Source organism: Boleophthalmus pectinirostris, unplaced genomic scaffold (genome assembly GCF_026225935.1).
Source record: "Boleophthalmus pectinirostris isolate CB_2022bp ecotype Guang Dong unplaced genomic scaffold, ASM2622593v1 HiC_scaffold_23, whole genome shotgun sequence".
Classification (NCBI taxonomy): Eukaryota; Metazoa; Chordata; class Actinopteri; order Gobiiformes; family Gobiidae; genus Boleophthalmus; species Boleophthalmus pectinirostris.
Genome location: NW_026571207.1, coordinates 3,380,267 through 3,395,609, shown reverse-complemented (window position 1 = coordinate 3,395,609; position 15,343 = coordinate 3,380,267). Strand labels below are relative to the sequence as shown.

General features: G+C 41.7%; 1 protein-coding gene across 1 annotated transcript in view; it reads right to left on the bottom strand.

The window, feature by feature from the left end:
• LOC110174897 (gamma-aminobutyric acid receptor subunit alpha-2-like) overlaps positions 1–14,405 on the bottom strand; it is a 23,468-nt gene extending 9,063 nt beyond the window's left edge. The window contains exons 1-4 of the mRNA XM_055158914.1: positions 14,342–14,405; positions 10,017–10,237; positions 8,742–8,823; positions 7,327–7,471 (exon numbers count right to left, since the gene is read on the bottom strand). Coding sequence (XP_055014889.1) covers positions 7,327–7,471; positions 8,742–8,823; positions 10,017–10,237; positions 14,342–14,344 — 451 coding nt within the window. The 5' untranslated portion in view covers positions 14,345–14,405. The remainder of the gene's footprint in view (positions 1–7,326; positions 7,472–8,741; positions 8,824–10,016; positions 10,238–14,341) is intronic.
• Between the last annotated feature and the right edge of the window lie 938 nt (positions 14,406–15,343).

Here is a 15,343-nt window from a genome sequence, read left to right as displayed (position 1 = left end):
GAGAGAAAAGAGAGAGGAATGGGAGAGAGAGAAAAGGGGAGGGAGAGAGATGGAGAGAGAAAAGGAGAAATAGAGGGAGAAAAGAGGGAGCGAGAGGAGAGGGAGAGAGAAGGAAGAGAGGAATACCACAGGGGAAAAGAAGAATATTTAATGTAGGAACGAGGGATGAGAGGAGGAGGAGGAGGGGAAGAGAGAGAGAAAAGAGAGAGAGAGAGAAAGGGAAGGAGAGAGGGAGAAGAGAAGAGGAAGAGAGAGGGTAAATTGTCCTAATTTTCATCATTCTGGACACCAGACGCCGTCCAATCACACGCAGCCTGACCCAGACGCCATCCAATCACAAGCAACCTGAGCAAGACATCGTCCAATCACACGCAGCCTGCTCCAAACGTCGTCCAATCACACGCAGTCTGCTCCAAACACCGTCCAATCACACACAGCCTGACCTAAACGCCGTCCAATCACACGCAGCCTGACCCAAACATCGTCCAATCACACGCAGTCTGCTCCAAACATCGTCCAATCATACGCAGTCTGCTCCAAACACCGTCCAATCACACGCAACCGATCCAAAACAACAACAAATCTCTAAGAGCTCCCATTGCGCTTCATCACTGTCAGTCATCTGTCACCGACCAATTAGAGGACGGCAGGAGAGGAGGGGGGCGGGTCAACGGGCCGTTCCAGCTGCCAATCAGAAAACAATTTATTCTCCAAACGATGAATGTTTATGAGAAAGAGAGAGAAAAAAAGAAAGAGGAGGAGAAAGAGGAGGAGAGGGTCAGAGGAGTTCATCACGTTGTTTCTCACCAAAAAAAAAAAAAAAAACAACAAAAAACAACAAAACCAAGTCCCGCCCTCTCCACAACAACACCGACACGCGATTGGCTCTTTCAAACACGTCACCCGCCCACTCCCCCCTCACGCCGGCACGTGATTGGCCGCCTGGTTTTAAACGAGCGCCTGATCTGCATTCGGCTCAGACTCCAGGAGAGGAGAGAGAGCGTAACCATGGCAACAGGACACACCACCGTCGTCACGAGAGGAACGAGGGATGGAGACGGAGGAGGGGGACGGAGAGAGGGATGGAGGATGGAGAGGGAGGAGACGAGAGAGGGGAGAGAGAGGATGGAGACGGAGGAGGGACGGAGGGAGGGAGAGAGGGATGGAGAGGAGGAAGGGGGGAGGAGAGAGAGAGGAGGAGAGAGGGATGGAGACGGAGGAGGGGGACTGAGAGAGGACGGAGAGAGAGAGAGGGATGGAGACGGAGGAGGGGGACTGAGAGAGGGACGGAGAGAGGGATGGAGAGAGGGATGGAGACGGAGGAGGGGGATGGAGAGAGGGATGGAGACGGACAGAGGGATGGAGAGAGGGATGGAGATGGAGAGAGGGATGGAGACGGAGGAGGGGGATGGAGAGAGGGATGGAGATGGAGAGAGGGATGGAGAGAGGGATGGAGAAATGGAGTAGGGGACGGAGCGAGGGATGAGAGAGGGATGGAGACGGAGAGAGGGATGAGAGAGGGATGGAGAGAGGGAGTAGGGGAGGGAGCGAGGGATGAGAGAGGGAGTAGGGGAGGGAGCGAGGGATGAGAGAGGGATGGAGATGGAGAGAGGGATGAGAGAGGGATGGAGATGGAGAGAGGGATGAGAGAGGGATGGAGAGAGGGAGTAGGGGGACGGAGCGAGGGATGAGAGAGGGATGGAGATGGAGGAGGGGGACGGAGAGAGGGATGGAGAGAGGGATGAAAGCGGGATGGAGACGGAGGAGGGGGATGGAGAGATGGATGGAGAGAGGGATGAAAGAGGGATGGAGACGGAGGAGGGGGATGGAGAGATGGATGGAGAGAGGGATGGAGAGAGGGATGGAGACGGAGGAGGGGGATGGAGAGATGGACGGAGAGAGGGATGGAGAGAGGGAGGGGAAAGGGAAAGGTAGAAAAAACAACAAGACGATCGGCGTGAGAAAAAAAGAGGAGAGGGAGAGAGGGAGGAGAGGAGAGGAAAGAAAGGGGGATGGAGAGATGGAGGAGAGAAGAAAAGAGACGATCGAAGAGGAGAGAGAGAAAGAAAGGAAGGAAGGAAGGAAGGAAGAAGGGAGAGAGAGAGGAAGGAAGGAGAGAAGCAACAAGACATAACGAAAGAGCGAAAAGAGGAGAGGAGAGAGGGAAGAAAGAAGGGAAGAGGAAAAGAGAAAAAAGAAAAGAGCAGACGGCATCATGATCGAGAGAGAAAAGAGGAAAAGAAGAGAGGGAAGAAGAGAGATAGAGGAAGGAGAGGTAAAAGAGAGAGAGAGAGAGGAAGGAAGGAAGGAAGGAAGGAAGGAGAGAAGGTGAAGGAGAGAGAGAGGATGGAAAGAGGGAGAGGAAGAAAGAGGAGCACCGCTATGAGAGAAAAAAGAGAGGAGAGAGGGAGGGAGAGAGGAGGAGAAGAAGGGATGAGGGGAGGAGAAGGAGAGGACGGAGAGAAGCAACAAGAATGGAAAAAAAGAGGAGAGAAAGAGAGAGAGATGGAGAGAAGGAAGGAGGAGGGGAGCGAGGGAGGAGAGACCGTCGTCATGAGAGAAAAGAGGAGAGGAGAGATGGAGAGATGGAGAGATGGAGGAGGAGGAGAAGAGGAGCGATAGAATATTGAGGTCAGGAGAAGTGAAGAGTGAAATGATCCAAAACGTGAACGATTCAGAGAAAAACGTCTGAAAAACGACAAGAACGAATGAGGGATACAACGGAAAGACGAGAAGAAAGACGGAGAGAAAGAAAAGAGAGAAAGAGAAAAGAAAAGAAGAAGAGAAGAAGGGAGGGAGAGAGGAAAAGAGGAAAGAGAGAGAGAGAGAGTAGAAATAGAGTGATTATATAATGTTCAGAAACATGAAGCTCTGCAGCACAGACACAAAACATACTACAAATACTACAAATACTACAAGTACTACAAGTACTACAAATACTACAAGTACTACAAATACTACAAGTACTACAAGTACTACAAGTACTACAGATACAACAATACTACAAATACTACAAATACTACAAGTACTACAAATACTACAAGTACTACAAGTACTACAAATACTACAAATACTACAACTACTACAAATACTACAAATACTACAATACTACAAATACTACAAATACTACAAATACTACAACAATACTACAAAGTACTACAAGTACTACAAATACTACAAATACTACAAGTACTACAAGTACTACAATACTACAATACTACTACAAGTACTACTACTACAAATACTACAAATACTACAAATACTACAACTACTACAAGTACTACAATACTACAAATACTACAAGTACTACAAGTATACTACTACTACAAATACTACAAGTACTACAAGTACTACTACAAATACTACAAGTACTACAAGTACTACAAATACTACAAATACTACTACAAATACTACAACTACAACTACAAATACTACAAAGTACTACAAGTACTACAAGTACTACAATACTACAAATACTACAAAGTACTACAAATACTACAAATACTACAAGTACTACAAGTACTACAAATACTACAAATACTACTACAAAGTACTACAAATACTACAAGTACTACAAATACTACAAATACTACAAATACTACAAGTATACTACAAGTACTACAAACTACTACAAATACTACAAAGTACTACAAGTATACAATACAAATACTACAAATACTACAAGTACTACAAGTACTACAAAATACAAATACTACAATACTACAATATACAAATACTACAAAGTACTACAAATACTACAATACTACAAGTACTACAAATACTACAAGTACTACAATACTACTACAAAGTACTACAAATACTACAAATACTACAAGTACTACAAATACTACACAAGTACTACAAATACTACAATACTACAAGTAACTACTACAAATACTACAAATACTACAAGTACTACAAGTACTACACAGATACTACACAATACTACAAATACTACAAGTTACTACAAGTATACTACAAATACTACAAGTACTACAATACTACAAATACTACAAGTACTACAAATACTACAAATACTACAACTAAGTACTACAAGTACTACAAAGTACTACAAATTACTACAAGTACTACAATACTACAAGTACTACAAATAAATACAATACTACAATACTAAAGTACTACAATACTACAAGTACTACAATACTACAAATACTACAAGTACTACAAGTACTACAAATACTACACAATACTACAATACTACAATACTACAAGTACTACAAATACTACAATATACTACAAGTACTACTACAATACTAACAAGTACTACAAGTACTACAAATACTACAAATACTACAAGTACTACAAGTACTACAAATACTACAAATACTACAATACTACAATACTACAAATACTACAGTACTACAAATACTACAAATACTACAATACTACAAAGTACTACAAATACTACAAGTACTACAAGTACTACAAGTACTACAATACTACAAATACTACAAATACTACAATACTACAAGTACTACAGATACTACAAATACTACAGATACTACAATACTGCAAATACTACAAATACTACAAGTACTACAAGTACTACAGATACTACAAATACTACAAGTACTACAAATACTACAAAATACTACAAGTACTACAATACTACAAGTACTACAGATACTACAAATACTACAAATACTACAAGTACTACAAGTACTACAGATACTACAATACTACAAATACTACAAATACTACAAGTACTACAAATACTACAATACTACAAATACTACAAGTACTACAAATACTACAAGTACTACAATACTACAAATACTACAAGTACTACAAGTACTACAAATACTACAAATACTACAAATACTACAATACTACAAATACTACAATACTACAATACTACAAATACTACAACTACAAATACTACAAAGTACTACAAATACTACAAGTACTACAATACTACAAATACTACAAATACTACAATACTACAATACTACAAATACTACAAGTACTACAATACTACAATACTACAAATACAATACTACAAATACTACACAATACTACAATTACTACAATACTACAAATACTACAAGTACTACAAATACTACAAATACTACAAATACTACAAATACTACAAATACTACAAATACTACAAATACTACAAATACTACAATACTAAATACTACAAACTACAAATACTACTACTACATACTAAATACTACAATACTACTACAGATACTACAATACTACAATACTACAATACTACAATACTACAAATACTACAAGTACTACAATACTACAATACTACAAATACTACAATACTACAAATACTACAAATACTACAAATACTACTACTAAAATACTACAATACTACAATACTACAAATTTACTACAAGTACTACAAATACTACAATACTACTACAATACTACAAATACTACAAATACTACAAACTACTACTACAATACTACAATACTACAATACTACAAATACTACAATACTACAAATACTACAAATACTACAATACTACAAATACTACAATACTACAAATACTACAATACTACAATACTACAATACTACAAATACTACAAATACTACAATACTACAATACTACAAATACTACAAGTACTACAATACTACAAATACTACAATACTACAATACTACAAATACTACAAATACTACTACAAATACTACAAATACTACAATACTACAAATACTACAATACTACAAATACTACAAATACTACAATACTACAAATACTACAAATACTACAAATACTACAATACTACAAATACTACAAAATACTACAAATACTACAAATACTACAATACTACAAATACTACAAATACTACAATACTACAAATACTACAATACTACAAATACTACAAATACTACAATACTACAAATACTACAATACTACAAATACAATACTACAATACTACAATACTACAAATACTACAATACTACAAATACTACAATACTACAAATACTACAAGTACTACAATACTACAAATACTACAAATACAACTACAAATACTACAAATACTACAATACTACAAATACTACAATACTACAAATACTACAATACTACAAATACTACAATACTACAAATACTACAAATACTACAAATACTACAATACTACAAATACTACAATACTACAATACTACAAATACTACAAATAATACAATACTACAAATACTACAATACTACAAATACTACAAATACTACAAGTACTACAAATACTACAATACTACAAATACTATAAATACTACAATACTACAATACTACAATACTACAAATACTACAATACTACAAATACTACAAATACTACAAATACTACAAATACTACAAATACTACAAATACTACAATACTACAAATACTACAATACTACAAATACTACAAGTATTACAAATACTACAAATACTACAATACTACAAATACTACAAGTACTACAAATACTAAAAGTACTACAATACTACAAATACTACAATATTACAAGTACTACAAGTACTACAAATACTACAATACTAGAAATACTAGAAATACTACAATACTACACATATTACAAATAGTACAATACTACACATACTACAAATACTACAAGTACTACAAGTACTAGAAATACTACAATACAACAAATACTACAAATACTACAATACTATAAATATTACAATACTACAAATACTTCAAGTACTACAAATACTACAAGTACTACAATACTACAAATACTACAAATACTACAAGTACTACAAATGCTACAATACTACAAATACTACAAATACTACAATACTACAAATACTACAAATACTACAATACTACAAGTACTACAGATACTACAAATACTACAATACTACAAATACTACAAATACTACAATACTACACATACTACAAACACTACAATACTACACATACTACAAATACTACAATACTACAATACAACAAATACAACAAATACTACAAATACTACAAATACTACCAAAGAAGTGTGTATTTTCAGATTTTCAGAGCGACATCGTCTTAAACACAGAAAAGTAAAAATCCAAACAGAACTTGAGGGTCAGATGAAGAAACCAGGAGAAGCTGGACGAGAGTTTTTCTTTAAACGTGAACTTCTTCTGTCACTTTGTCAAATCTCTGATGTGTTTACGACGTTACGTAACAGGAAGTGAGGAGACGCTCAGAACAAACGCTTTGGGAAGTCAAACCCGATTATGTAAAAGTGCAGATCCACAAAAAGCTCAAGGGGCTTTAGACGGAACCCAGGACTCCACGACAGACTCTAAACACACACACACACACACAGACAGGGCTAGACCTGGTTTAGGTTCTAGTCCTGGTTCTGGACTCACCTGTGCTGGACTTGATGGTCTCCTGGCCCACAGACTGTCCGAGCAGGTCGTACTGGTTCAGTCTGGAGCTCTCTCCTTCCACCACCACTGAGTCTGAGGCGTTACGCGTCCAAATGTACGTCACCTCCGAGACGGTGTACGCGTACTGGAACATCTGGAACATCAGAGGAACATGAGGAACATCATAGGAACATCACAGGAACATCAGAGGAACATGAGGAACATCAGAGGATCAAGAGGAACATCAGAGGAACATCAGAGGAACATCAGAGGAACATCAGAGGAACATCAGGAACATCACAGGAACATCAGAGGAACATGAGGAACATCAGAGGAACATCAGAGGAACATGAGGAACATCAGACGGAACATGAGGAACATCAGAGGAACATGAGGAACATCAGAGGAACATGAGGAACATCAGAGGAACATGAGGAACATGAGGAACATCAGAGGAACATCAGAGGAATATGAGGAACATCAGAAGATCACGAGGAACATCAGAGGAACATGAGGAACATCAGAGGAACATCACAGGAACATCACAGGAACATGAGGAACATCAGAGGAACATGAGGAACATCAGAGGAACATCAGAGGAATATGAGGAACATCAGAGGAACATGAAGAACATCACAGGAACATCAGAGGAACATCAGAGGAATATGAGGAACATCAGAAGATCACGGAGGAACATCAGAGGAACATGAGGAACTTCAGACGAACATGAGGAACATCAGAGGAACATGAGGAACATCGGAGGATCATGAGGAACATCAGAGGAACATGAGGAACTTCAGAGGAACATGAGGAACATCAGAGGAACATGAGGAACATGAGGAACATCGGAGGATCATGAGGAACATCAGAGAATCCAGAGGAACACCAGAGGAACATGAGGAACATCAGAGAGGATCCAGAGGAACACAAGAGGAACATAAGAAACATCAGAGGAACATCAGAGAATCAAGAGGAACATCAGAGGAACATGAGGAACATCAGAGGATCATGAGGAACATGAGGATCATGAGGAACATGAGGGTCATGAGGAACATCAGAGGGTCCAGAGGAACACAAGAGGAGCATAAGAAACATCAGAGGAACATCAGAGAATCAAGAGGAACATCAGAAGAACATGAGGAACATCGGAGGATCACGAGGAACATCAGAGGAACAGCCTAAATCTGGACCAAACTTGAACTAAACCAGGACTAAACATAAACTAAACCTAGACTAACCCAGGACTATATCCAGTCTAAACCAGGACTAAATGTAATCTAAACCTGGACTAAACCTGGACCAGACCTGGACCAGACCCGGACTAAACCTGGACCAGACCTGGACCAGACCTGGACCAGACCTGGACCAGACCTGGACCATCCTGAGACACGTTCCTGACAGGTGTTGTACTTACAGCTGCCGAACTTCAGGGGGCAGGAGTGGAAGTCCATGGGGAAGTCCTCCAGGTGCATGGGGCACTCGGCGTGAACCGTCAACCTGAAAAACACCGAGGGACGTGTTAATGCTAACGAGCTAATGCTAACGAGCTAATGCTAATGAGCTAATGCTAACGAGCTAAACAGATTAATGCTAACGAGCTAATGCTAACGGCTGCTAATGCTAACGAGCTAATGCTAACGAGCTAATGTAAACAGAGTAATGCTAACGAGCTAATGCTAACGGGCTAATGCTAACGAGCTAATGCTAACGAGCTAATGTAAACAGAGTAATGCTAACGAGCTAATGCTAACGGGCTAATGCTAACGAGCTAACGCTAACGAGCTAATGTAAACAGAGTAATGCTAACGAGCTAATGCTAACGAGCTAATGCTAACGAGCTAATGTAAACAGAGTAATGCTAACGAGCTAATGTAAACAGAGTAATGCTAATGAGCTAATGCTAACGAGCTAATGCTAACGAGCTAATGCCAACAGAGTAATGCTAATGCTTATAATAAACCTGAATTAAACCAGGACTAAACCTGAACTAAACTAGGACTAAACGTAAAGTTTGAATAAAGTTTGAATAAAGTTTGGATAAAATTTGGATAAAGTTTGAATAAAGTTTGGATAAAGTTTGAATAAAGTTTGAATAAAGTTTGAATAAAGTTTGAATAAAGTTTGGATAAAGTTTGGATAAAGTGAACAGTTCAAACCTTGATTGTTTTTGTCATTTTGCTCTTTCCATCTTCCTGTACAAATACACAAATACACAAACTCTGAGCTCTGGGAGTAAACGGAACACAGCCTTAGTCCTGGTTTAGTCCCGGTCTCTGGTCTCTGGTTTATGGTCCTGGTTTAGTCTCTGGTCTGGTTTCAGGTCTGGTCTCTGGTCTGGGCCTGGGTTGGTCCTGGGTTAGTCCCGGTCTCTGGTTCTTACCTCATGGTGTACAGAAGCATTCCATCGTCTCTAATCCTCAGGAACTTGATGGGCATGGTCATGTTGTGGTCTCTGGTCTCTGGTCTGGTCTCAGGTCTGGTCTCTGGTCTGGTCCTGGTTTAGTCCCGGTCTCTAGTCCTGGTTTAGTCCTGGTCTCTGGTTCTTACCTCATGGTATTCAGAAGTGTCTCATCATCCTTGATCCTCAGGAGCTTGTTGGGCATGGTCATGTTGTGGTCTCTGGTCTGGTCCTGGTTTAGTCCCGGTCTTTAGTCCTGGTTTAGTCCCGGTCTCTGGTCTCTGGTTCTTACCTCATGGTGTACAGGAGCGTCCCGTCGTCCTTGATCCTCAGGAGCTTGTTGGGCATGGTCATGTTGTGGGCCACAGACTTCTTGCCGTTGTGGAAGAACGTGTCCGGGGTCCAGATCTTGGAGGCCATCAGGTTGTTCAGGGGCAGGATGTTCATGGGACCGTGGAAGGTCAGACGCTCGTCCTTCCAACTCTGACGGAAGAACACGTCGATGGTGTACTCCTGAAGAAACCAGAGACAAACACAGGGTTAGACCAGAGACCAGACCAGAGACCAGAGACCAGAGACCAGAGACGGGGAGACCAGGAGCAGTGAGCCGTTCGGGTTTTCCACCTCCAGATCTCGGTCTAGTCTTGGTCAGGACCTGAGTTGGAGGATCTGACGTGCTCTTCGTGTTTTGGGTTGATGGAGGAACCAGACACAGAGACTCCACCCTGAACCTTCTCGCTGAGGACCACAGTTTAAGATCTGAGGAGGTCAGAGTTCTGAGATACAGACGGACCGGGAGGAAAGAAACCAGGACTGAACCAGGTCTAAACCAGGACTAACCTAGGTCTAAACCAGGTCTAACCCAGGATTAAACCAGGTCTAAACCACATCTAAATTGGGACTAAACCAGGTCTAAATCAGGACTAAACCACAACTAAACCAGGACTAAACTAGATCTAAACCAGGTCTAAACCAGGTTTAAATCAGGTCTAAATCTGGACTAAACCAGGTCTACACCAGGACTAAACCAGGACTAAACCAGATCTAAACCAGGACTAAACCAGGTCTAAATCGGGACTAAACCAGGTATAAATTGGGACTAAACCAGAACTAAACCAAGACTAAACCAGGTCTAAATCAGGACTAAACCAGGACTAAACTAGATCTAAACCAGGTCTAAACCAGGTTTAAATCAGGACTAAACCAGGTCTAAACTAGGACTAAACCAGGTCTAAACTAGATCTAACCCAGATCTAGACCAAGTCTTCAGTTCTGTTGTGTAAACTCAGGTCTGACTCTTGTCACGTTTAAACCGGTTTATTTTGGTCTCGAACATTTTCCCACAGAAGAACGCTCGTCTCTTTGTGCAGAAAATAGAGCAGGCGTAACCACGGCGACAGATCAGAGCAGGCGTAACCACGGCGACTGATCAGAGCAGGCGTAACCACGGCGACAGATTACAACCAGGATCTGTGTAGGTTTGACACCAGGCGCTAAAATTAGAAACGCGTCGCTATGGAGACGAGTGATATGTATTAAAATAAAACCACGAGATGAGGAGGAGATCACACTTAAAGACTCTGAAACTGGGACTAGACCAGGACTAGACCAGGACTACACCAGAACTACACCAGGACTAGAATAGAACTACACCAGAACTACACCAGAACTAGACCAGGACTACATCGGGACTACACCAGGACTAGAATAGAACTACACCAGGACTAGACCAAGACTAAACCAGAACTACACCAGGACTAAACCAGAACTACACCAGGACTAGAACAGGACTAGACCAAGACTAAACCAGAACTACACCAGGACTAAACCAGAACTACACCAGGACTAGACCAGGACTAGACCAAGACTAGAATAGAACTACACCAGGACTAGAATAAAACTATACCAGGACTACACCAGGACTAGACCAGGATTAAACCAGGACTACACCAGGACTAAACTTGGACTAGACTAGGAGAAAATCAGGACTTTAACAGGACCAAATCAAGTCTATCAGGACTAAACTGGGACTAGACCAGGACTACACCAGGACTAGACCAGGACTAGACCAGGACTAGACCAGGACTAGACCAGAACTACACCGGGACTACACCAGGACTAGACTAGGACTAGACCAGAACTACATCAGGACTACACCAGAACCAGACCAGAACTAGACTAGGACTATAACGGGACCAAATCAAGTCTATCAGGACTGATGGTTCTTTCACAGCGACAGCAGCTGCTGCACTGGACCCAGAAGCTCTTAGTCGGGTCCTTCTGGTTTGGGTTGGTTTTTGGTGGGTTTGGTTTTGGGTTGGTCCTCACAAGTCTGCACTAATAAATGTCCTTATAATCCACACTCAAACCGACTGTGTGTAAAAAGAAAATAATCTCACTGTTTGACCTGTGTGTGCGAGTGTAAACAAACACACATGTGTGATGAGACTCTGTGTGTGTTCAGGGACAGTACACACACACACACACACACACACACACACACACAGACACACACACACACACACACACACACACACATCACACACACACACACACACACACACACACACACACACACATACACACACACACACACATACACACACACACACATACACACACACAGACACACACACACACACATACACACACACACACACACACGCACACAGACACACACACAGACACACACACACACACACAGACACACACACACACAGACACACACACAGACACACACACAGACACACACACAGCACACAGACACACACACACACAGCACAGACACACACACACACACAGAGACACACACAAACACACACAGACACACACACACACAGACACACACTCAGACACACCTGATGTGACATGCAGGAGATTCATTAGTGCGATGCACGACGAGTGTGTGTGTGATAGTGCTCTGAAGGGGGAGTGACAGCACAGAGAGCAAAGGGAGGAGACACTCAGAGCGACAAAAAACGAAAGTGAAACGCGGCGAGAAGAAAATTCAGTTTGTCGACTGGACAAAAGTTAGTTTGGTTGAAGATGTTTCTCAGCTCGTCCAAGCTGCTTCTTCAGTTCTGTCAGACGCTGGTGACACTTCTTTCTATCTGCAGGAGCTAACTACACTGAAACTACTCTGGAACTAAGGCTGTGTTCAGACTGCAGCCTGAAGTGACCCAAATCTGAATTTTTGGCCCCTATGTTCCTGTATCTGATCTTTTAATGACAGTCTGAACGACACAGATCTGATTTTTTCAAATGTGCGACCCAGGACACTTGGATCTGTGCTCCTGAAACCGATACATATCTGATCTTTTGACCATGTGACTTCAGTGTGAACGGCCAAAGTGCATTCATCCACCTACACGTTATCAACAAGACACAAACGTCACTATTCTGCGCTGAAGTAGGAGAAAATTGTTACTGAACTCCATGTCACTGAAGTGAAGCACATCTCCACTCACCACTCTTGGCTCCGTCTCCACATCCACACGTTCCTTTCAACGTTCTGTCCCACAAAACACCACGACCAAAAACCTCGTCCTTCTCCTTCTCAATCTCCTCCTTAAAACAAGTCAGTTGTTCATGTTGTGGCTCCGGTACGAGAGGAACTTTAAAATCTCCAGGTGCTCGATGCTGCGTCCATGTTTGTTCAACTTGTGTAAACACAGAGACGCTCGCTGCGGTTGACGTCGTCGTGTCTCCAGTGTCACATGTGGGACACTTTTGGGCCGTTTAATGTTCACACTGGAGTCACATACAAGTCACATTTAATTACCTCTGCCAAGGAGGTTACATTTTTGCCGGCATTTGTTTGTTTGTTTGTCTGTTTGTTTGTTTGTTTGTCTGTTAGCAACATAACTCAAAAAGTTATGGACCGATTTTGATGAAATTTTCAGGATTTGTTGGAAATGTGAAAAGGAAGAACTGATTTCATTTTGGGGTTGATCCGGAAGAAATCCTGGATTCTGGATCACTTTGAAAATTTTAGTTAACATTGGGGTAAATGGGGCCAAAAATTTTGTTTCTCAATATCTGGGTTAATTATTGACCAAACCCCATGAAATTTGACTCAGGGATGGACAATGGGATCCTCTTTCATATTCCAAATTGAAAGATACGAGACAAATATTTATGGAAAACACAATTAATATGAGGGGGACTGTAGTCCTTGGCGGAGGTCTGCGCTCTCTGACTGCTTTTCTAGTTGAAAATGTGAACGACCTCGCAAAAACTTCGGATTTCACAAAAAAAATCAGAATTGAGCGTTAAGCCTAACACACACACTTGTTTACAGTTTGTGTTTGTTAGTTGGGCCTGTACAGGGTGTGGGGGTCTAATTATCAGAACAATTCATGTTCACAATGGAGCTTCCACACGTCTGGACCTGACCTGACTCCTCCTGTTGTTCTTGTTTGTTTTGGGTTTGAGGATGGACGTGTAAATAGGAGAATGACGGTGTGTGAGTGTCTGAGGCCTCCATTTCTGTTTAGAGAAGTGAGAGAAGAAAGTAAATCTTATAAAACCCGAGAATCTGCAGTTTTGGGCGAACGCGACATTTTCAGAACACAAATGGAGCGTGCGAGATGTGAAGATGAAACACGAGGAAATCACCATGTCTGTGTCGGACACCGGCCCAAAGCTCGTCACGTAAATGTCCGTCTTCACCTCCGTCACTCGGTCTGAAAAACAAACAAACAAACAAACAAACAAACACCAGGGTTTAAGGGTTGTTCCAGTAAAAATAAACAGATGGAAATAAAAATGAGTGAAGCTCAAAACAAGATCAGAGTCAAGAGAGAGAAAATAAACATGACTCCAGAGAAAGAGAAGAAGGAGAGAGGAAAGAGAAGAGAGGAGAGAGGAGGAGGAGAGAGAGAGGAGAGAAGAAGAGAGAAGAGGAGAGAGGAGAAGGTGGGAGGAGAAGGAGAGAGGAGAAGGAGAGAGGAGAAGGAGAGAAGAAGGAAAGAGGAGAGAGGAGAAGGAGAGAGGAGAAGGAGAGAAGAAGGAAAGAGGAGAGAGGAGAAGGAGAGAGGAGAAGGTGGGAGGAGAAGGAGAGAGGAGAAGGAGAGAAGAAGGAAAGAGGAGAGAGAGGAGAGAGGAGAAGGAGAGAGGAGAAGGAGAGAGGAGAAGGAGAGAGGAGAAGGAAAGAGGAGAGAGGAGAAGGTGGGAGGAGAAGGAGAGAGGAGAAGGAAAGAGGAGAGAAGACAGAGAGAAGAGAGAAGGAGAGAGGAGAGGAGAGAGAGAGAGAGAAGAAGAGAGAAGAAGGAAAGAGGAGAGAGAAGAACGAGAGAGAAGAAAGAGAGAGGAGAAGGAGAGAGGAGAAGGAAGGAGGAGAAGGAGAGAGAGAGAAAGAGGAGAAGGAGAGAGGAGAAGAGAAGAAGAAGAGGAAGAAGAAGAGAGAAGAGAAAGGAGAGAGGAGAAGGAAAGAGGAGAAGGAGAGAGGAGAAGGAGAGAGGAGAAAGGAGAGAGGAGAAGGAGAGAGGAGAAGGAAAGAGGAGAAGGAGAGAGAGAAGGAGAGGAGAAGAGAGAGAGAGAGAGGAGAAGGAGAGAGAGAGGAGAGAGGAGATGTGGTGAAGTGTCTTGCCTAAGGACACATAAACAGTCTGTCTCATC